Genomic DNA, 23,125 nt, shown 5'->3' on the forward strand with positions numbered 1-23,125 from the left:
ACTTCCCATCCAGCTCCCTGCTTGTGGCCTGGGAAAGCAGTGGATGATGACTGAAAGCCTAGGCACCCTGTGCCCGCTTGGGAGACCTGGAAGAGGCACCTGGCTTCGGATCAGCTCAGCCGCTACGGCCATTTGGGGAGCGAAACAGTGGATGGGGGATCTTTCTCTGTGTTTCTCCTCTTCATAAATCTGATCTGCCTTTCAAAAAAAATTTTTTTTTCTTATTAAAAAAAAAAAGAGGAATGAATTATTGACACATAGCACATATATGAATCTCAAAATCATTATATATAGAAAAAACATAGAAAAGTGCACCTAGTTCAAAAGCAGTCATAGATACTACATATGTGAATGGATGTGACCAGCTTTGGCCCATGTGATAGTCTGCTCGTTCAGATCAAACTATTCACTTTCTTTCTCACTTATTAATTTAGGCAAAGAAATGAGAGAAAAAAAACACTGATGCAATTTTATTAATTATAGGTTCCTATGTAACTGGTCTTTCATATCTAAACATAATAAAGCAACCAGCATACTCCCAGGCTATATACATGCTCAAATAATGAACCAGACTTATCAAAGACAGCAGGAAATCAACGCTTTGATCTCTACTCGTCAGAAGCCGTTAGCACAGCCGCGTTCTTCTTATACTTCTCGGCCATCTCTCTGATGTGGTCCCAGAGATCTTCACACATGCATTCTTCATACTCCTTATCAGCTTTAGCAATCTGCTCCTCAAGATGTTTCTAGTGCAAACAATTAGCAGTTGTTAATGTAAATGTTAATTTCTTTTAACGTAATTTAATTGTGAAATTCACAAAACGTGGATATTTGCTTTATTTCTGTTCAGCACTTGCAAATATCCATGTTTTGTGAATTTCACAACTGCAGGAAAGTTCTTCACACACGTACCTCCACAGATCCTACATGTGTAGTAACCATTTCCAAAAGACGGTGCAAGTTATTCCCTACTTTTCGTCTTTCTTCAGTGGTAGTTTGCACAACTAGTTGGTATCTGTAGAAGAAAAACTCTTAAGTCATCTAGCACACAAATTAGTACCCAAACCTCATGCTTCAATATTTAAAATGGAGCAGAAGGTGTTACCACTGTTATCTAGAAGGACTGTAAATACACATGCCTTGAGCAAACGGGGAGAAGACTGAGTGGAATAGATATTCAAATTCAAATAAAAACAAAACGTGCACACAGGACAAACCCCAACTTAATGTTCTATCCTTAGCATACAAGAAAATGAGTAAGTTGACTATTACCGTAACAATTTTTGAAACCACGTTGTGAGAATTTCTTAGTTATTTGAGGTCCACTTAAACTTAACTAAATGAGGTTTCTTCAAAAGTTTGAGGATAATGAAATTAAAAAAGCTCTTTTGGAGCAAAGCAATTTGAAATCCATGCACAGTTCTTTCATATAATGCAATCCCACAAATTTTTTTAATATAATAATTTTTTTAAAGATTTATTATATTTTCATTGAAAAGTCAGATGTTTAGAGGGGAGGAGAGACGGAGGAAGAGCTCTGTTGATTCAGTCCCCAAGGGGCTGCAACGTGGGTGGAGCTGAGGCGATCCAAAGCCATCAGCCTGGTGTCTCCTCTAGGTCTCCCACATGGGTGCAGGGTCCCAAAGCTTTGGGCTGTCCTAGACTGCTTTCCCAGGACACAAGCAGGGAATTGGATGGGAAGCAGGGCTGCCGGGATTAGAACTGGTTCCCATATGGGATCCTGGCACGTTTAAGGTGAGGATTTTAGTTACTAAGAGAGCGTGCCAGACCCAAATAAATATATATTTTTTAATGTTCACAGAACTGTATCCTTTTTAAATAGCTGCACCTGAACAGGAGACCCAAAGAAGCTCCTGGCTCCTGATTGGCACAGCTTCAGCCATTGCAGTCACAATGGCTGGTGCTGCGCTGACCCGAAGCCAGGAACCAGGAAAATCCTCCAGGTCTCCCACGCGGGTGCAGGGTCCCAAAGCTTTGGGCCGTCCTCGACTGCTTTCCCAGGCCTCAAGCAGGGAGCTGGATGGGAAGTGGAGCTGCCGGGATTAGAACTGGCGCCCTTATGGGATCCCGGGCGTTCAAGGAAAGGACTTCAGCCGCTAGGATATGCCGCCGGGCCCAAAATAAATAAATCTTAAAAAAAATTATTTATTTGAAAGCGTTACAGAGAGACCAAGATCTTTCAGCTGCTGCTTACTCCCACATGGCTGCCACAGCCAGAGCTGAGCCAGTCCAAGCCCACAGTCAGGAGCTGCTGCGTAGGTAGGCAGCAGGGGCCCAAACACTTGGGCCCTTAGCAGGGAGAACCAGCACTCATATGGGATGCTGGCCTCACACGCAGCAGCTTTACCTGCTATGTCATAACCATTTTGCCATTTGAGAACATTTTTATTCCTTATCTTTTAGGTGTATTACTGATGGGAGATTTTTTTTTTTTTTTTACTGTTTCAGTCAATTTTCCCAAAGATGCTGTGATTTTTAGTGCATAGTTTCATAGAGTATCCTGGTTATTAGGAAGACATACATTATGTTATAGCAGGCTGATTATAGAAGACAACATGTGTATTTTCCAGGAAATATAACATAAAAACACAAGACACTAATGAAGTTTATTAAAATTCACTAGCAACCAAAATAATCTGAGATGACTTAAAATTTTATGTTGTCTTCAGAGATTAAGATGCTGTTTATTAGTCCCAAAAATGAATGATTTCTTGGTTGACACTAACTATAGTAGTAGCAGAATGTATGTCAAGTTAGCAATTGTTCTGTTCCAGTTATCTATAATTTCCTCCACTCCAATAAGCTCTATGATATAAAGTGAAAAACAAACAGAATCTGGGACTACAACCATGGTGGATCACATTAAGCCTCCACCAGTGGCATCAGCATCCCATCTGAGCAGCAGTTCCAGTCCCGGATGCTCCACCTTTTTTTTTAAGATTTATTTTCATTGAGAAGTCAGATTTACAGAGAGAAAGAAAGACACAGAGATCTGCTGGTTCACTCCTCAAATGGCTACAACGGCCAGAGCTGAGTCAATCTGAAGCCAGAAGGCAGGCCCTCCTGTGTCTGCTGTGCAAGTGCAAGGTCCCAAGGCTTTGGGTCGTCCTTTGCTGCTTTCCCAGGACACAAGCAGGGAGCTGGATGGGAAGTGGGGCAACTGGGACATGAAATAGCACCCATGTAGGATCCCGGCATGTGCAAGGCAAGGACTTTAGCCATTAGGCTATTGTGCCAGGCCACAGATGCTCCACTTCTGACGCAGCTCCCTGCTGCTGATGACCTGGGGAAGTAGTGCAGGATGGGGGCCCCTGCTCCCAAGTGAGAGACCAGGAACACTTCCAGCTGGCCCAGCCCTGGCTGCTGTGGCCATTTGGGGAGTTAACCAGCAGATGCAAGATCTTTCTCTGCAACTTTTTCCTTTTTTCCCCCCCAGAGTTCCCCTATCTTTATTTGCAGAGGTCATCGAATAATTTCATTAATTATATCACATACTTCTGAGTCCATTCCTGAACTATTCTGTTGTACTATTCTCTGTTTTGTAGAGCTGAGCAATCTCAGGCACTAAAGGATCATCTGGATTGGGATTTTACAACACAGAACAGACAGGCAAAAGGATTCTTGAAATAGTGCTGGAGACTACTGTGACCATAGAGTATCAAGACAAATGGTGTTAATATTTGGGTAATAAGTTCTTGTTGTAAATGCAACCTTAGGTGGTTTGAAGGGGTAATCTGTAGGCAAAGCAACTGTCAAGAAAAATACCCCATCCTGATAAGGACTGTCATTTGGCCCCATTATTGTAGCCTGTCAATGGAACATATCATCAGGGCCTGCTGAACACTGTGCTGCAGGGGGTGCTGGGCCAGGTCACTCAATTCCTTGTGGATTCTCTTTGGCGCCATGGTGGGAGGCGGGTGGCAGTAGCTCCCTTGGGAGCGACGATAAAGGGTGAGGGGACGTGAGGTCGGCAGAGTCGTGGGGAAGAAGGGCCAGGGTCCAGCTGGATAGGCTGCAGGGCCCACTCAGCTCCTGGGCCTGCCGCAGCGGCCTCCTTTGTGCGCCGACGCCCCAGGCACCACCGCCACCATGGCAGCCTCTTCCTGCCTGCGCCGCCTCCTCAGCCACCATGGATCCTCGGCCAGGGAGCCAGCGCCCAGGGCCTGGGGCGTAGCCGGCGCCTCCTGGTCGGCTGGCTGGAGGGACTGCCCGGCCTTCCTGCGGGCTGCAGGTGCATCGAGGGGCGGGCATGCGGGTGGGCGGCGCTGCAAGGGTGCCTCTGTAGGTGTTTCAAAACATGCACACACAAATGAAAAAAATCTAAAACCTCCCTCCCACCCTGCCCCAAAACGCACAAAATCAAGTCACCCGATTTTATAGAAATGCTAAGTAATTAATCTCAAAGCAAAAATATGTATCTGGGTGAGATGAACTTACTCCCGTTGGACAGCATCTAATTTATTCATCGCCTCACTGAGGCCCTCATTGACAGCACTCTCTAGAAGGTTCTTGTGCTTTTCCAAGGACTCAAGCTCACTGGCACATTTTTCATCCTCTTTCTCGGCTTCCTATTAAAATAAAGTCAAGGTTAGGGTTTGTAGATACTTACGATCTATGTATGAGGTCAACTTAAAAAAAATTTACGCAAAGCATTAAGAGAAAATCAGGATATTTATACCTTTATGAATAAGAGACTTTAAAATGCTTTTGTAAATTCTCTACAACACACATGTGACCTTGTTAATATGCTTGTACAGTATTTCAAATCTGACTCAAAATTTTTATGATATTTTGATTAAATTCCTCTAGAAACACGAAGAAAACAACATCTGGGTCATTATTTCACAAAGGTTTTTCACTATATTAGGCAAAGAGACCCGAAGGAATCAGTCCTGAGGTTTGTAAAGATGAAGCATTGTAAGATCTTTCCTTTAATGAATTCAGAGAATAAACTGAAATACTGCCAAGGAGGACACAGGAAAAAATAAAAACCATAAAAATGATCACCAAATATTTCATAGTTCACATGCAGATATTACATAACATGTATTTTTTCAATCTTTTATTCATGTAAACACATCTTATGCATCCCACGGGTAGTTTCAAGAGCACACATTTTCTTGCTTCCCCCTAATATCCCTCCTTCCTTTCCCTCTTTTTTTTTTTAACAGTATTTGAAGTCATAATTTTAATCCACTTTATATTCATTGGCTTAATTTGCCACTAACAATATTCCACAATAAGTAAAAAAAAAAAAAAAACCCCACATTTATACTGGGGTATAAACATCGGCCAAAATATCAATCCTAAAGTGATCATTTCTATACATTTTTGTATATGCTGTATTAGTTGCTGTATCAGAGAAAATGTTTGTCTCTTTAAGTCAGACTTTGCTAAGCAGTTACGTTCATTTGATTGTAAAAGGCAGGACTTCTCACACACACACACACACACACACACACACACACACACACACACACACACACTCTCACTCCCCAACCCTGTATATCCAGTCATTTGTTGAACATCTGGGCTGATGCCATGGCTTAGCTATTGTGAACTGAGGTGCAATAAACATGGGGGTAAATAACTCTCTCCCCAAGTACAGGCTAGGTGGACATCTGTTTCCAGATCTGAGAGGAATCACTATCCTGTCCTCCATAACGGTTGCAATAGCTTATATCCCCACAAACACTGGGTGACGGGAACTTTTGCTTCACTTCCTCAAGAGCATTTATTGCTTTTTGACTTTTGGATGATAGCCATTCTAACTGGTTATGTTGTATATTTTCTAAAAATTTCATGTTGCTTAAAAAATATACAGGTCTTGGGCCTGGCACAGTACTTAGCAGCTAAAGTCCTTCATGCACCGGGATCCCATATGGGAACCGGTTCATATCCTGACGGCCCTGCTTCCCATCCAGTTCCCTGCTTGTGGCATGGGAAAGCTGAGTTGAGGACAGCCCAAAGCCTAGGGAATCTGCTGTATGTCTGACTTTCCAATTAAAAAAAAAAAAAAAAAAAAAAAAAAGCAAGCAGGTTTCATTAAAAAAAAAAAGTGCAGGGCCTGTATATGATACAGATCTCAAGAAACTTCGTTGGCATGGCTAAGTAAAAAAAATATATTGGTGCAGCTAAAATTTCACATAAATTATGTAAGTGGCAATCAACAGAATCCTCTCAGCACTTGAAGTAAAATGCTTGTGGGAGGGTGGGACAGAGTGGAATTCATGTTTCTGGAATTCAGCTATAACACAGGTTGTAATGACTCTTGATGGACAGTCACACATACAGATGATTCTACTGGGGTTCAAACCTAGGATGTACGTAAGACTACATAACAACATATGACATTATGTTCAAAACATTTTAGTCTTGTAGACACTGAGTCATAGATTTAAGCATGAAATATCATCTAAGGGAATAAATTCAAAAGAATGCTAATTTAAAAGCAGGTTCTTTTTTAAAGAATAAAATGCTATCAACTCTGGAGCAGGAGCGCACGCGAACACATGAAGTGACACGGGATCCAGTAGAGAGGGCTTCTCACCTTGACTTTTTGTTGGTAAAGCTCATCCAGCTTTTGCACTTCTTCTTTCAGCGTTCTCACACTTCTCTTGTTTTCTGCTATCATTGTGTTCAACTTGGGGAACAAAACTTTGTTTGAAAAATCATCACTATACAAAGACATTTTTGACAAATTATAGAATTTTTATATTATCAATTGATTAACTGAACTATGTTATTTTTCTAGTCCTTTTGGACTCTAACTTGACATTTTTCAAAAAAAATTTGTTTCCAAAGGAGAAATTATCTTTAATGAAACTTTAAAATAAGAAAACTTGTCTGTTTTTTCCTATGTGGCCATGAGAATGCTTTCCTAAGTTCTTATAAATGTTATACAAATATTACACATTTCACATTACTACACGTATATTATTCTAACATTTAGAAACATAATTTTTGACTTCTAATTTTAAAATTTAATCTTATGTATACTTTCTCATTTTTATCCAGTTGCACAGCTTCCTATTTGTGAGGTTTGAATACAGCCAGGCATTTTGCCAAAGCACAACAGTGTTGCTTCACAACTGCCAGTCTGATGAGCCTGACTCTGCTCGGCAGCGTTTTCCTCCTCAGGAACACGGATGCGGACCCGCCTGTTCAGGCCTTACAGTCATTCTCTCCAAAGTCTATCTGCTCACATTTTTTAAAAAAAGTTTTCAGTCTGAAAGATATTCAGCTATGAGGTCCCTACTGTTTGGAATTCACACCTTTCTGAGCATCTGCTGGCTCTGTGCCCATTCCAACAGACAAGAAAAAGCAAACTGAAGTAGGCTAAAGGTGTAACTTCAGAACAATCACACCCGCAGAGCACTCGCTATTCCTCTTCTTTTCATAGTTTGGAATTGCAGAAATCCCAAATTACATTAACAACAGTATGATGAAACTCCTTGATATCTTAAAAGTTCTATATAAAAATATATTTCATATTTATACTTTATATATTTTTCTGAGTGGGAAAACTCCTGATAGAAAATAAGTCTTGATAGAGTGTTGCAATGTAAACCTCTGTGGAGGTTACTGCATGATTATTTCTGTTGATTACAACAGCAGTGTTCTCTCTCGGGGAGAGGCGGGAATTACGCTTTGAGGATCCTGGGAGCAGTAACCTTACCTGAAGTATTTTTGGAAACACACTTCCATAGGAATTTCAGTTTGAGTTCTGAAATTCCAGTCTGGAATGAAAAACTCAATGAAAATAACCTCTTAATTTATTGCAATTTATGCACCGTTAACCTCTCACCCTAAATGACACCATAGCTGCTTTTAAGGCATCCACTTTTTAAATAAGCTTTAGCATAAAAAGGGATATTAAATAATCAAGTTAAAAGAGGCAATTTTCTATCAAAACCAAGGGGAACCTGGTCTCATCTCACTTCATCATCAATGACAGCATGTAATCTAGGATACTTACAGGGCCTAATAAGGTACTTTGTTTGTCAAGGGGATATTCAACTCTCATTTCTCCATAATTTTGTTTTTTGAAATGAATTCCTTAGACACCAGGAACCATAAATCATGCTTTTAGGCAGAAAAATTTCAGCTTAGCTTTTAATGACTATTTTATTACTTACTTGTTCTAAAGTATCCTCCAAGGCCATTTTTTTATTTAGAGCTTTATTAATTTCTTCTTCATTTTCATTCAGAAGTTCCTTTAGTGGTACCTATAAGATACACATGATTGTGGGTGATCAATGTTGTATCATTACAAAATTTCTCTTGTGATAGTTAAACATTGTGACAGGAGTCACTGTTGGAGAAAAAATGGGAAACTATGATAGCTTTAATCTAATATTAAGAAAGCTAGGCTTTTTATGTAATTTTTATAAATTCTTTTTGAGTACTTATAAAATTTAAGACCTGTTCTAGAAATTCATTGATAATAAACAAACATTTTACAAGTATACTTAAGCTCTCTTTAGTAGTTCTAGAAATTTATATGTTGACTGTATTTTCCCACCCAGTTCAAAGCACCACGGCCTGGAGTTCTTAATTCGGTACTAGTAGTTTCATTGATGAGGCTTCTAGCACCATGCAGAGTGAATGGATGGATGCCGGGGAGGGTGTCTGCTGAGATTTCAAGGCTAGGTGGAAGCTGTGGAGCCTAACGCTAGACCCGCCCCAGGATCCCAACCAAAAAGAGGCAAAGGGAAAGGGAGGCTACAGCTGTATGGAATTAAACTTAGACATATCCTGGTCTTCATGCGATTCCTACCCTAAGAGCAGGTGCCAGTTTCTGCGAAGGAAACCAACTCTCCCTCGCAGTGCTGACACAGGGCTCAGCTGTGGGCTCTCTGCTTGGTTCCACTGTCCCCCTTTCAGGGACATGCCCATGGAGTGGTGTTGGGTTTCCTTCCTTAGGACTGACTGTCTTTCCATTAATCCAAATGGCTGGCTTTAAAAACTTAACTTCACCTTCAAACTGGCTTATGTATCCTTTGCTAAATTCTATCTCACCAAACCTTGAGAGTTCTATGCTGGGTCAAGACTCTTCCTTCGAAGTGATATGAAGACTCATATGAATTTTTCTCCTTAAGATGTAGCCTTATTAGACACTGATATCCTGTGTCCACCCAAAGTGCTTGGAGCTGAATCCCACATTCAGGGTCCAAAGGGAAGACACATTCCTGCTCACTCTTTCCTCTGTCCTGGGACCTAGATGTCGAGGGACTCAGGTCAATGCCTACATTTTCAAGCTACTTTTTCTATATGCATCAGTTTCTCAACCATTTTAAATGGTTTAGTCTTAAAATTCTCCAGGTATTGTTTATATTTACCTTTTGTTCTAGACATGGAGTCAATGACTAACAATGCAGAAGGAAAAACGTATAGCTTTTGACTAACAACTCTTTAAAAAACTTCATACTTTGAAAATTTGCATTTTTGGAGCTTCGCAAAATAAATATACTGTGAATAATTTATAATTTGCAATGGAACAGCTAAAAATTTCTCTTCCCCAAATTACCTCCTTGGCTACATTTCCAGACTAGGTGTAGAATTCTCAGTGTGGACTGCTGGCACTCCTTAATGCTCCATGACACTGTCTGCCTTCATGTATGTCCTTACGCCTGGAATGCTTTCACACACCACCTCCATAAAGACATCTTTCAAGAGTTCATTCCAAGGTCACAACCTCTGTAAAATCTTTCCTACCGAGAAGCACTGATTTTATTACTGTAAGTGTCTTCTAATACAGCACACCCATGGCATTTATTTGTTTAGGTCTTGCTCCCATGAGGGCAGTAGGAACAACTAGTGAACAAGGGTTAGGTCTTCTCTGTCTTTACAGTTCTGGGATCTATTTTATATGGAATAGCATTTTTGGGGATAACTTAATAAACAGAGATGAAGAAGATGCTCTGTACTTTGAAGAGTTAACTATAACAGAGAAAAGATTTGTACTTCTAAGAAAAAAGAACACAAGGAGACCCAGTGTTTTATTTTTTTGTTTAGTCCAATGGTTATGAACACACTGAGATTCAAATGCATACAGACATCAAACGTCATTTAAAACTTCTGAAATAGCCATACTTACATAAACTTGAGCCCTATATTTGACGAGACAGTTGGCACCAGCTTCAGGATTAAACTTAATTTCAAAGTCATAACCTTTGGAATTCTCAGCACCTTTAGGGATAAGTTTCAACTTTCTAGCCAATTTGTGGTACTCTGTTAGTTGTGTTTCAATCTGTAAGGAGAGAATACAAAGAAAGCAAAGTTAGACATAAAGCTCTCCTGGTTTACGCTGTGCTACAGCGGGTGGTATGCGTTCCTGAAGCACTGGTTTGAGCCCTGGTTGCTCTGTTCCTGATGCAGCTCCTTCTAACATGCACGGACAAGCACTTGGGTCCCTGTCACCCACATGGGAGAAGCTTTGTTCCCAGCATGCAGAACAGTGCGTGGCACAAAACAAATGCTTACTGTTTGAATTTTCATATTGATTTTTCTCCATTTATATACATACTTGGGGTGGGGGTGATACTGTTGCACAGTGGGTAAAGCCAATGCCCATGGCACTGGCTTCTAAAATGGGTGCTCATTTGAGTCTTTGCTGCTCTATTTTAATTTCAATTTTCTGGCACTGTGCTTAGCAAAGCAGTGGAGAATGGCTCAAATCCTTGGGCCTCTGCACCCCTGTGGGAGACCAGGAAGTGGCTCCCAGCTTTGGACTGGCTCAGCTCTGGCCATCGTAGCCTTTTGGGGAGTGAACCAGTGGATGGAAGATCTCTCTGTCTCTCCTCCCTCTATAACTCTGCCTTTGAAATAAACACAAATGGCTTCTCACTGCTATTATGCATCATAAAAATGAATAATTTGAGCGAAGGAATGGTATGGCAAAAGCACCATTTTGAAAACTGCTTAACAATTTCAAAAACATACCAGATGTCAAAAGCAATACTTTTTATATATTAAAGATTTCTCCATTAATGAATCAGGATATCATTTTAATTACTATATTAGAATATAGTAACTTCCCAGGGACTAGGGGTACATGGCTATTCGTCCTTACACTAAATAGTCTTGAAGTTTCCTTTGTTCTTCAATATCCTTTCAACAATTTAAAGTCTTATGCAGTTTTCACAAGCCCAGCACTGACTGTGCCTAACTGGTGGTGGTGGGAACAGCAAGTATGTGGCACATGGGTCTCTGTCCTCTCCTTTCTAGAACTGATTCCCAAAGTGTAAACTTACTACTTTTTTCCTGTTGAATCTAGATGTAGCCCCAATGTCTAACTCAAGAGGCTCCAGAATACATCAGTCTGGCACGTGGAATAAAAAGCCCAACAAAAAGGACAATGGGTGAAATGCTTATGGGGACCAGTGCCTCCTGCCATTGTCCTTAATGCTCCAGTGCCCAGCAGCTTAAGGTTCTCCTATTTCCAGTCTCATTCCAGACCATCACTGGCCACTGTTCACCCATTTCCCACATTTTCACTAACTTTCAGCCTGCTATTCTAAATAAAAACTGCTTTTTAGCACAGCTAACTTTAGTTAAATTTTTCTTTCATCTATAGCAGAAATTCCTCTTTCTTTTTCCCACACAGAGCTACAGATAAGGTATATTCATTAACATCTGTTTAAAGTAACCCACTCAGAGCCACCAACTTCATCTAACCACACTTCAGTGTACACATGAAGGAACGGAGCCTACGAGAAGTTAAGATGACAGGAGAAGTTACTCAGATGGTAAGAAACAACTTAGGGTTAAAGCTCAGGTTTAGTACATTCTAAGCTCAAAGCCTGTGGGCTCTGCATAGAGGCTATTTCCTACAAATACAAATTTTCCCCTTGAAATATGGAAGACAGAGATGACCTGGAAGTGTCAGGAGGGAACACAGACAATTAAGGCGAAGGCAGAAGTACGATTAAGTGAGAAGGCAGTGCTTATTGCTCCGATCCAAATGCCCATTTTATGCTAAGGACTACCTATATATAGGTATGATTTATTTATTTTATATTAAAAGCAGAATTATATAGAGAGAGAGAGATCTTCCATCCACTGGTTCATCCCTTGCAAATGCCTGCAACAGCCAGAGAGCTGGGCCAGTTTGAATCTAGGAGCCGGGAGCTTCATCTGAGTTTCCCCGTGGGTGCAAAGGCCCAACGACGTGGGTTACCCTCCACTGCTCTCCCAGGCCTTATGCTCAGAGGTGGATCAGAAGTGTAGCAGCTAGGATTCAAACCAGTACTCTTATGGGATGCTGGCAATGTAGGCAGAGGATTAACTGGGTATGCCATGGTGCTGAGCCAAGAAATTCAAACTTCCAATAATGAAAAACAGTCAAATACTAATACCACTTAGACCAACGTAGCTTTACCTCTGGTGATAAGTATATGCAAGTACTGTACTAAGGAATATGCTGCAGGTAATAGCATGATGTTAAATTGTTTTCAATGAGATTCATATGTTAGCACAAACATGTAACTGAATATAAAAGAGTGAAAGTTTCAAATCAAAACTAAAGTGTGAAGCTCTAAGAGGTCTATTCTTCTCCACTCAACAACAACCTTGTAAACACACCTTCCTCTCCCAAGAAGGACCATGTGGGGCCAGTGTGTAGTGCAGTGGGTTAGTTGCTGCCTACCACACTGGATCCCACATGGGCACCAGTTCAGGTCCTGTCCTGGCTTCTTCCTCACTTCTGATCCAGCTCCCTGCTTATAGCCTGATAAAGCAGCAGAGGACAGCCCAAGTGCTTGAGACCCTGCACCCAGGTGAGTGACTTGGAAGAAGCTCCTGGCTTCCAGCTTCAGATCAGAGCAGCACTCTGCCTTTCCAAAAAAAAAAAAAAAAAAAAAAACCACACCAAAACCAAAAAACAGATAAAACAAAACACCGCACACACACACACACAAAACAAAAACCCCACTTCTTTAGAGGACTGTTAACTGGTTCTATGACTTTGTAATACATTAGAGGCATGTCTGTGATTGTGCTGAAACATCAAGAAAAAGTGTACTTATACAAAAATTATATTTGACATAGTAAATCATGTATGGAAAATAGCCAATTACATATTTTCACTTGATGCCCCATTAAAAAAACACAGACTTATGGATTCCATCCCCAAACCCAACTGACTACTTCCTTCTCTTCCCCAGTGAGTGGTGCTAATTGCTTGTTCAGCTGCCCAAGTCAGACATGGCAATTGCTTCTCCTCTTTCAGCAAGTCTCACTTCCTTGCATTCCTACTATCTAAATTGAGCTTGTACTTTCTCATTAGATCACTGCTACAGATTCTTATCCCATTTCCCCTTCACACGCACAAAACTGAAACCTTTCTGAAATGTGATTATATCTGCTTAAAATTTTTAAAGCCTTTTTGAGAACTTTTTGTACAAAGTAAACTTCTAAGCATGAAAAGGCCCTTCCCCATGTGGTCTATGCTCATCTTTCATGTTCTCATTTCTTGCTATGTTCCCCAATAATCCCACGCTTACTCTCCAGCTATATGAAAAGCTTACACAACAGGCTGGGCAGTCTGAACTGCCCTGTATACTCCTTTGCTAACCTCCCTACTCTTGTCATGCTAACCCATCTTATTTACCAATTCAGTTCAGATGTTCTCTCTTTAAAGCTTTTTCTAGAAAACACCTCACTCATCTTCCCATCCATGTCCACTAAATCTGGCTTAGGTATACTGTAAGTGCCATTCATTCCAATATTAGTATATGTGCTGTCTAAGCAAGTGTTCTATAAGTGCCTTTCAAAAAAATTGGGGAGTAGAGGAACAAAGGAGGAAGGAAAGGTTGAAGGGAAGGGGAGGGGAGGGGGGGAGAAGGAGAGAGCGTGTGAGAGCAGACATCTTAAACTTGTCCCTCAAACGTTCACTCCTCAGCCAAGACCAGTCTAGGATAAAGCCAGGAACCCATAACTCAACCTGTGTCTTCCACGTGAGTGCAGGAACCTAAGTGCTTGAGCGATCACCAGTGCCTACGAGTGTATATACTGGCAGGCAGCAGGAACTCAAACGGAGCCTGTGTATAAATCTAGGCAGTACAATCGGAAATGCAGGTTTCCCGGTGGACTTCTAACTGCTGCACCAAATGACTTCCTCAGTACTCTGGAGTCCTGATCCCATGGCAGAAAATAGAAGCAAAACTATTTCTTGATGAAAGAGACCATGTTTTTTTATGGTTAATTCCTCTGTGACCAGCACATACGTCAAGTAAATCTTTGAGGAGTGAATAGGTAAATGAAGAACTGATTTATTCTGCAAAGTAAAAGGAATGGGATATATGGAAATTATGTCCACGGTTTTCCTTATTTCCTGGTTCACTATTATCAAATAGTCTACCTTAGAGCTGACTGTGAAAGGGTAGTGCTACTGAACTGACATAAAGAGAAGACTGTTTCCATAAAATGCCAAATGCTTTAAAGTTTTACAGCTTTAGCCACTTCACCCATTTGAGTCCCAAACTGGGGTAAACTTTACAAGTTCAGTTCTGTTGCGTTGCCCTGCCGGAAACGGTTATCACTTACAGTGTCTTTGCCTCTGGCATACTTCAGCTCTTCATTCCACAGCTGCTGTTGTTCAGCTTCCAGGTCCTTTGTTAGCTTATTAATGGTCTGCTGCAACTCATTTTTTTCATGATTTATTCTCTCAATGTCTGCAACTGAGTACTTCTGGTTATCCACAATATTCTGCAGTCGAGCATTCTCCTGCTTCATTGTTTCACACTCTAGTTCTACGTTGGAAAAAAATTAGTTTCCTTAGTATCTTGGAAGACATACTGGTGCCTTTATTTAAATCAGCTAGAATATCTAAATTTCCCCCTAAAAAATATACTTGCTGTCATTACGTTAATAACATTGCTGAAGATAATATAATTAAAGCTATGAACATAATTATTGGCTTGCTATGGTTTTCAGAAAAAAATATATATAATGAGGTCCTACAAAGTAATTATGCTTATATTATGTTTATATCTAGATAATGTCTGTTAATGCAACTCTGCAATGAATAAAAAAACCCTAAAATTTTCTTTTTCACAAGAATAAAAATATTAAATTATATCAGTGTACACTTTTTTCTTCAGTGGTTACATTTTTGCTTTGTCTACTTAGAAACAGTGTTTTCCATTTGTTGTGACTCATGGCCTATGTGGAAGATGACAGTGTTTTTACAGCAGGTTGGGATGACTGGATGAGGATGTCCAGACAGGTGAGGAGAATCGTCCTGAGACTGACAGAATCAAAACGCTGACTTTGCTATAATCTACTTGTAGCACAACAGTTGAGAGGCTATAAATGTGATCTCAACATCTGAAGAAAGCTTCATGCATTTACTAGAGGTATTGTACAAAAAAACTTCAACATATATCTATAGCATTTAAATCTGTCTCATCCACTCTTAAACATGTACAGCTTTAGATAATCAAGACTGTTAAAACACTCAGAGTAAAAATATCTCAGGTTAAAAGCTATCAAAGGAATGTCTCAAACTAATCATTCTAAAATGGTAAAATTCTTTTTCCCATCCAGTTTTTAAATATTGAAAAAATTCTTATAAGTATGGCAATTTTCTTGATTAAATGTTGACAAGGGAGACAAAGTACTGATACTATAAAGTATTAATTGTATTATAAACACTGATAAGAGATTGGACTGTGGTTCTTTTTCATCATGGAGACCAAAGGATTTGTTTAGATAAAAAAAGTCTGAGCAGTACCACAGAAAATTACTGGTCTTCATTTGATACAATCAATGTTAACAGACTAAGAGTTAAACTCTACCTTAAAAAAATATTTTACTTTTATCTGAAAGGCAGATTTTACAATAAGAGAGAGAGAGAGGTCCCATCTACTGGTTCACTTTCCAAATGGCCACAATGACCAGTGCTGAGCTTATCTGAAGCTGGAAATCAGGAGCTTGTTCCTGGTCTCTCATGTGGGAACAGGGTCCCAAGGACTCGGGTCATCCTCTACTGCTTTCCCAGGCTACAAGCAGGTAACTGGATTGGAAATGCAGCAGCCCTCAAATGAACTGGCACCTATATGGGATCCTAGTGCCACAGGGTGGAGGATTATAGCCTCATCACAACAACCCAAATTAAGTTAAATTTTAAGGACCATTTATACAAGTTCTATACAGGACAGCCAGCCTATAAAATACTAAGAGAATAAACAGGAAGTGGTAAAGTCCTGAGGAAATAGCTTTCCCTAAAGTTAGTTTCTAAACGGACGCCCACTGGTTCTATGACTTTACAGGGTCCAACACTCAACCCATCAACTACTGCTTCCCAGAACACATGAGCAGGAAGCTGGATATGAGGCAAGCAGTAGCTGGGATTTGAACTGGCACTCCAACAAGTTATGTGGTTGTCGCAAGTGGCAGTTTAATCCTCTTGTGTCACAATACCCACCTCATGATTAAGTGTCATGACTGTATACAGGCAGAGGAAGATTTCACTCACACACACACACACACACACACACACACACACACACACACACACACACACAAATCACTGTGAATGGAGGTCAAGATTGGAGCAGTATGATCACAGCAGTCCAGGGTAGCTGTAAGCTACCAGAAGCTTAAAGAGGCAAAGAATGAATTTTCCCTGAGTCCCTATAGAGTGTACACCTGGCAGATACTGGGTGTAGTCTCTACAACTACAAGAGAATACATTTGTGTTATTTTAAGCCATTATGCTTGCATTAATTTGTTACAGCAGTGTCAGGAATTCAATGCAGAAGGCACCGAAAACCTGGTAGCCTGTTATAGACATTTAACCAGGAGGAAAAACACACAGGTAACAAAACCATTTTAGAACAAATCCACAAAGGCCAAAATCCTCTTTTAGCATTAGCTATGCTTACCTACTCTAGAAATTTCTTCATCAAGACCATTTAGTTTCTGGTCAAGAATCGCTGAATGAGATTCCAAATTGCTCATGTACGCCTGATATTTCTGAACATCCGCTTGTAAGGAGGTTTTCAGTTTTCTTAATGACTCCAGACGATTCTTTAAGAAAAGATGACTGAATTAGATACTTTTCATCAATATTAATTCCACATCTTATTTTAAAACAAAGCAATATTATTTATCTTACAAAAAGCCTGAACTTTCTCTTAACTTTTAGAAGGAATCTAAAGAACTGTTTTATTAATAACACTTATTAAGAAGTCAGTTTGGGATATTTAAAAAACAAAACAAAACAAACCACACCTTAAGGGTCAGGTGAAAAAGCACAAACATGGAGAATCAGAAATTGTCCAGAAAAATCAGTGCTACATTAGTGACATACAAAATAAAATTAGCTACTGGATATTATTATTTAATTTTTAGGAAACGCTGAGGATCCCACATAAACTCATGGGATTCCTTTTCACTAACTAGAAAACTCAGGTCCCCTGTGAGTAGCACTCACTGGAGACATAACGTGGGGACAACGTTCACAAGACCCTCTTGGTCTTACGTAAGCAGGTCAGAATCTTTCATCATCTTGTGAGCACCATTAATCTAAGACTGACAGACCACAGGGAAAACAAAGCTCCATAGATACCAAACACGTTGACATCAGAGAGAGCTGGCCTACAGAAAAATTTTACTTTCAAGAAGCTTAATTTGTTAAACTGCTAAAAAGAATTTTTTTTTTTTTTTTGGATAAATTCAGCCAATATTCTGTAAGGAGACCTAAGAGTCTAGAAGCATTCTTAAGTCTGTGTATAAACGTGGTTACTCACTGGTTCTTTCTCTCTTTCTTGTTCCAGTCTTGCAATCTGTTCATTCAGGGCTTTGTTTCTTGCTGCTAACGATTCCAGCTTGAAAGCATCTACGTTATACAAATCCTCTGCAGACAAAACCCAAACACTTCGTAAGATTTCAAATGTACCTGGAACATTCTTCTCTGTACTTTGTTGGCTCTCATTTTCTTCTGATCTCTGTTCATTACTAGTAATGAGGTCAATTTTACTCTTTGTCAAAGAGCAAACCCTTCTCTTCACTGTAGTTTCTATTCAACTTATCCTCCTCAAGTTTTTCGTATTTATCGTTGCCTGATTTATAGTTGCTGATTTTATTATTGTCCCCTTTTGTCTATTAGATCTAAAGGCAGGGCATTTTTATCTCTTATTTGTTACCGAATCTTCACTGCCTATGTGGTGGCTGGTACACAGGAGACATAAATAACTATTTGAAGGAATGAATGCAGAGGTGTCAATCACCCACTAGATGCTTTGCATATCAGATCACTATATACTTCCCGCTCTGTGGACATTTATTTTGTTCCTAGTTGCCATGTGAACCGTGTGAACCTGTCCGAGTTCCTCTTGACTCAAGCGCGTTCCTGGGGGAACAGCTGAGGCTGCTATCACCTTCTGTGCCAACAGTGACAAGATGATCATCTCCCATTTCAATTTTGGAGGAAAAGCCCCAGATTCCTTAGATTTACCTATTTTATCTGCCACTACGTTATTTTATATTTTCAAAGAATGAAAAACAATGTAAAAATAATACCTCTGGAATGTTTCAAAGTTAGCCATAAATACTGAAAGTCACTAAATCATACTTGAATGAAAAAATAATTTCCTTATTAGAAATACAATGGCCCATTAACTTTCTCCAACTTCTGAAGGACTTTTTTGGCCTTTTAACTAATTGGTGCTTTAATTTCTCAAATTGGAAGCAAGAATATCACAGGGGCATTGTCTCCCAAGAGGAGTAACACTTGCATTATCGTCTGGGCTTTTGGTAGCGTGTTTGCTTCTTTAGTGCCAGAGAATCCTGAAATGCTTTAACAGAAAACCCAAGTATTTTGTTCAGGTCACACAGTCAATGATGGATCACGCTCAGGTCCGACTGCAAAGCCTGCTTGCTTTCTGCACAATTAGTACATCTTTGTACCATGGAAATGAGAAAGGTAAGGACCTGAAAGCTTTCAACATGCTTAAAGCAAACAGCCCATAAAATCACTGGATACATCCAAATCAGCTCCTATTCACACACAGGGAGAGGACCTGAGCCAACCTGCTACTGTAACACTCACTCAGCCTGGCCTGCAGCTCCGGACAGGGAGAGGAGCTAAGCCAGCCCATTAGTGTAACACTCACTCAGCCTGGCCTGCAGCTCTGGACAGGGAGAGGAGCTAAGCCAGCCCATTAGTGTAACACTCACTCAGCTTGGACTGCAGCTCCGCGTTCATCTCCTCAAAGCTGTCAGCACCAGTCATGAAGCTCTCATAGCACTTGATGGTGTAGTCCAAGAACAGCTGATTGGTCAAGCACAAGGTAACGATGACTTCATTACATACTAAAATTTAAGTTTTAAGAAGCTGGGAATATTGACTAGTCATATGGACTCCTAAGTGACACAAGCCTATTGCATATCATTAGTTATGTTGTGTATGCTTATTTGCTCTGTTACATCTAAATATGAGTAACAGAGGAAAACAAAAAATTTGGATAAAGGTGATATCTACAACTAGTAGATAAATCTTCAAAATTTTGAGAGGATCAAATAAGAAAGTTTATTAATAATTGCTACCCAACATAAAATTTAAATGAATTGCTGATTATCAAAGTCCAGTTAAATTAATTAGTCTAACTGTGAAAACTAGAATATAATTAGTAAAGGCTGTGATTAGTTAAGTGTAAATTCAGGTTAAAAAAATGGCATGGTAGGTAGAGATGTTAAGAGTTGAACAGCACTAGGATTCTTAATATCTCGTTAGGACAAAGTTACACACTATCGTGCACTCATGAGTTGATGCTCACTGAGAATATATACTTTATTAGAAGGCAAGCATGGCTGATCAGGATGTTCCAGAGCCTAGACGAAGTAACTACCCCTTAAGACCGACCAATTCCCTTTGTGCCTGGTCCTGTTTACTAAGGAACCTTATTACTTGGATGATAAGGGCACCCTGCGTCGTTCATGTGAAGCTACATGACTGATAGTTAATTAATACATTTTCATCCTACTTCAGAGTAGTCTTTTGGAAAAATGAATTTAATACTTAGCAAGTATTCCTGGGAGTTGTATTTTGGGGGAAAACTGAGGTGCAGCTAAAGTTATTTTAGTACACATGTGGAGGGAGAACTCTCTTGAGGGTAGCATAAGAAGTTTTCAGGAGCCTTTCAGGAGGGAAAGGCAATGATATCATGCCAATCAGTTGAACCTTCTCTGAGATATTTCCTGGGCAGTAGCAAAAAAGAGATTAAAGTTACTCTCATATTCTTTTTGAAAGACTTTAAAACTATTCTGAGAAAAGAGCAGCTTTATTTTCTTAGGGTAATTTCTGTGTGGTAACTGGCCTTTTATAGCTGCTATTTTACATATGCTATGAAACGTTATTGAATACTTTTGACATTTTTAACATATTACTGATGTTGCTCCCTTTGGATAAATGAGATATCTTTCAAAAAATTTTTCTTAGAAAACTATGTATTACGAGAAAACAATGCATAGGTTTCACAATTTTTTCCCCCAGCAAAATGAGTATCTTTTAATTGAATTTTTTTCCTACTTTTTGGGACTAGTTACAGAGCTTAGATTCATAGTTGTGCATACTTTAATATACAGTAAAAGTTACCAAAAAAGGCATAAAATATATGGAACCAGTTCAGGACACCTGTTTATTTCAGCCATTTTCAGAAGTTACACAGCAATATCCCTAACTAAAAAAGCCAAAACAAAATATTCTACATGCAATGTTTTAAGACCTAATTCACTATGTTTTGTACTAGCAAAGAATCACATTAAAATAATGTTGCCAGCACGTTCTAAGAGAGGGGGAAAGAAAAATAACACTCTTAGCATATAATATGACTTGATTCAAATCCCCTTTCATGTCTTATTAGTTAACATTATCAGGTTTCTGTGTCTAGTAAATTTTAGGGAACTAAACTATTACCCCCTCATGGTAGTCTATTGATCAATATTTCAAAACATTTTTCTAGAGATATTCCAGGAAGCAAAAATACAAGTTTCACAAAAGAATATATTTATTTTTACAGTGACAAATTTGGTCAATAATATCAAAGTAATTTATTATTATAGTCAACGATATTGTAAAGTACCTTATTATGCATAATTCCATCTTCACTTTCTTCTCCCCACGGCTGTCCATCATCAAACACAGGTGAATTTTCTTTCATGGCAGTATAAATCTAATGAATGCACAAGCAAGACAGATGGTTGAGGGAGTTGATATGGAAAACAGAAAGCTTTGTGTTGTCAAAACTTTTTAGGGTATCACTTTTTAGAAGCATTTATTTGCATGACTAAAAGTCTTTTGAGAATCACAACATATATATGAGCCTGTTGGTATTTTAAATAACTTTTAAAACATTTAGGATTTAGAAAGGATGGGCTCTAGACTTAGTTCTGCTTTGTGGGAAAACTATATTGACCTTTACACTGTTATGATGCTGTGAGCGCGCGCACACACACACACACACACACAATTCTAACAATCCAAGACAAACTTGCCACATAAAAGGTAATAATTTTTTTCTCTTTTTTTCTCTTTTATGTAAGTTCAGTTTTTGTGCTAACATGTTATCAAGTAATTCTTTCAGTAGGCAAATACAAACTTTATATAAAACTGTCTTCAGAAAAAGTAGTTGCTTAAACTTGACAAGTGAAAATAAATTACATTGCAACACTCAAATAATTACAACCAACAAGCTGATGACTTAATTTATGTGGGTCTTGAGCCATGGCATGGCAGACGATGCCTCCTATGACAGTGCTGGCACCCCATATGGATGCAGTGCTCCGACTGCTCCACTTGTGGTCCAGCTCCGGCTCATGGCCTGGGAGCAGCACAAGGTGGCGCAAGCTCTTGGTGCACTGCACCAAGAGGTTCCTGGCTTTGGATAGGCTCAGCTCTGACTGCTGCAGCACTTTGGGAGTGAACCAGTGGATGGAAGATCTCTGTCACTCTTCTTTCTGTGCTTGAATTCTGCCTTTCAAATAAAAATAAAAGTAAATCTTAAAAAAAAATTTTATGTATTCAGGGGGCAGGACTATGGCATCTGTGGTTCCAGCATCCCATATGGGCATAGGTAAAAGATGAACCTGGGAAGCCAGCAAAAGATGGCCCAATTATTTGGGCCCCTGTGTCCATGTGTGAGGTCAGGAAGATGCTCCTGTCTCCTTGCTTCAGACTGACCCCAATTTTACAGTTTCTGTGTTAACTCTGCCTTTCAAATAACTAACTTAAAAATTACTTAGTTATTTGAAAGGCAGAGTTACACAGAAATTTTCCATTTGCTGGTTCACTCCTCAGATGGCTGCAACAGCCAGGGCTGGACCAAGCTGAAGCCAGGAGCCAGGAACGCATTTGTCTTTTATAACTTAAGATCAGAATCTCTCAAACATAAATTATTGGATAATTTAAATGAAATTGTGACAAAATGTATTTAAATGTATAAAATGAACAATTTCAATGAATAGAATAATGCACTAGCAGTACGTAGAAGAATATGCTTCCGTTGAAAACACTCCTATTTCCTTATCCTGGGAGCTCATTGTGTGGCTTGAAGTCCCCTCCTTCCTGACTTGCATTGTTAGAGATGGGAGAACAGACTGCCACAGCAATGTAAAGATCCGTGAGACACTGCAAGCTTCCACTTCTGCTACTCTGTCCCACTTAGCATAAGCCAAAACATTTAACTATACCTAGGAAGGCCTTGTTTACTTCCGAACATGTGGGGGGTTGTGTGTGTGTGTGTTGAATAACTCTTCCAGCTTTTTCCTAGTATTTTTATGACTTCATATTTCGGTCAACATTTTTCTGCAACTTAGCATAATAAAGATGAAGCTTTTAAATTTTTTTAACATTTATTTATTTTTATTGGAAAAGCAGATTTACATAGAGGAGACACAGAAGAATTTTTCCACCCACTGGTTCCCAAATGGTCACAATGGTAGGAGCTGGGCCTATATGAAGCCAGGAGCTTCTTCCAAGTCTCCCACACAGGTGCAGGTCCCAAGGCCTTTGCCATCCTCTGCTGTTTTCCCAGACCATAAGGAGGATATTGGATGGAAAGCAAAGTAACCGGGGAACAAAATCATTATTAATGAGGTA

At 39.6% G+C, this 23,125-nt stretch overlaps 1 protein-coding gene and 1 pseudogene across 1 annotated transcript in view; both read right to left on the reverse strand.

Annotated features, from left to right (window-relative positions):
* Positions 1-223: 223 nt before the first annotated feature.
* Positions 224-23,125, reverse strand: part of NDC80 (NDC80 kinetochore complex component) — a 30,211-nt gene continuing 7,309 nt past the window's right edge. The window contains exons 7-17 of the mRNA XM_040970589.1: positions 21,111-21,200; positions 19,207-19,300; positions 17,778-17,884; positions 16,911-17,055; positions 14,569-14,774; positions 10,121-10,273; positions 8,160-8,249; positions 6,572-6,664; positions 4,459-4,589; positions 913-1,015; positions 224-746 (exon numbers count right to left, since the gene is read on the reverse strand). Of these exons, the coding sequence (XP_040826523.1) occupies positions 609-746; positions 913-1,015; positions 4,459-4,589; positions 6,572-6,664; positions 8,160-8,249; positions 10,121-10,273; positions 14,569-14,774; positions 16,911-17,055; positions 17,778-17,884; positions 19,207-19,300; positions 21,111-21,200 (1,350 nt within the window). The 3' untranslated portion in view covers positions 224-608. The remainder of the gene's footprint in view (positions 747-912; positions 1,016-4,458; positions 4,590-6,571; positions 6,665-8,159; positions 8,250-10,120; positions 10,274-14,568; positions 14,775-16,910; positions 17,056-17,777; positions 17,885-19,206; positions 19,301-21,110; positions 21,201-23,125) is intronic.
* LOC121149915 lies at positions 3,461-3,843 on the reverse strand (annotated as a pseudogene).

The sequence above is a fragment of the Ochotona curzoniae genome, unplaced genomic scaffold (assembly GCF_017591425.1).
Source record: "Ochotona curzoniae isolate NIBS_2020 unplaced genomic scaffold, NIBS_Ocur_1.0 scaffold_4812, whole genome shotgun sequence".
In the NCBI taxonomy this organism is placed as follows: domain Eukaryota; kingdom Metazoa; phylum Chordata; class Mammalia; order Lagomorpha; family Ochotonidae; genus Ochotona; species Ochotona curzoniae.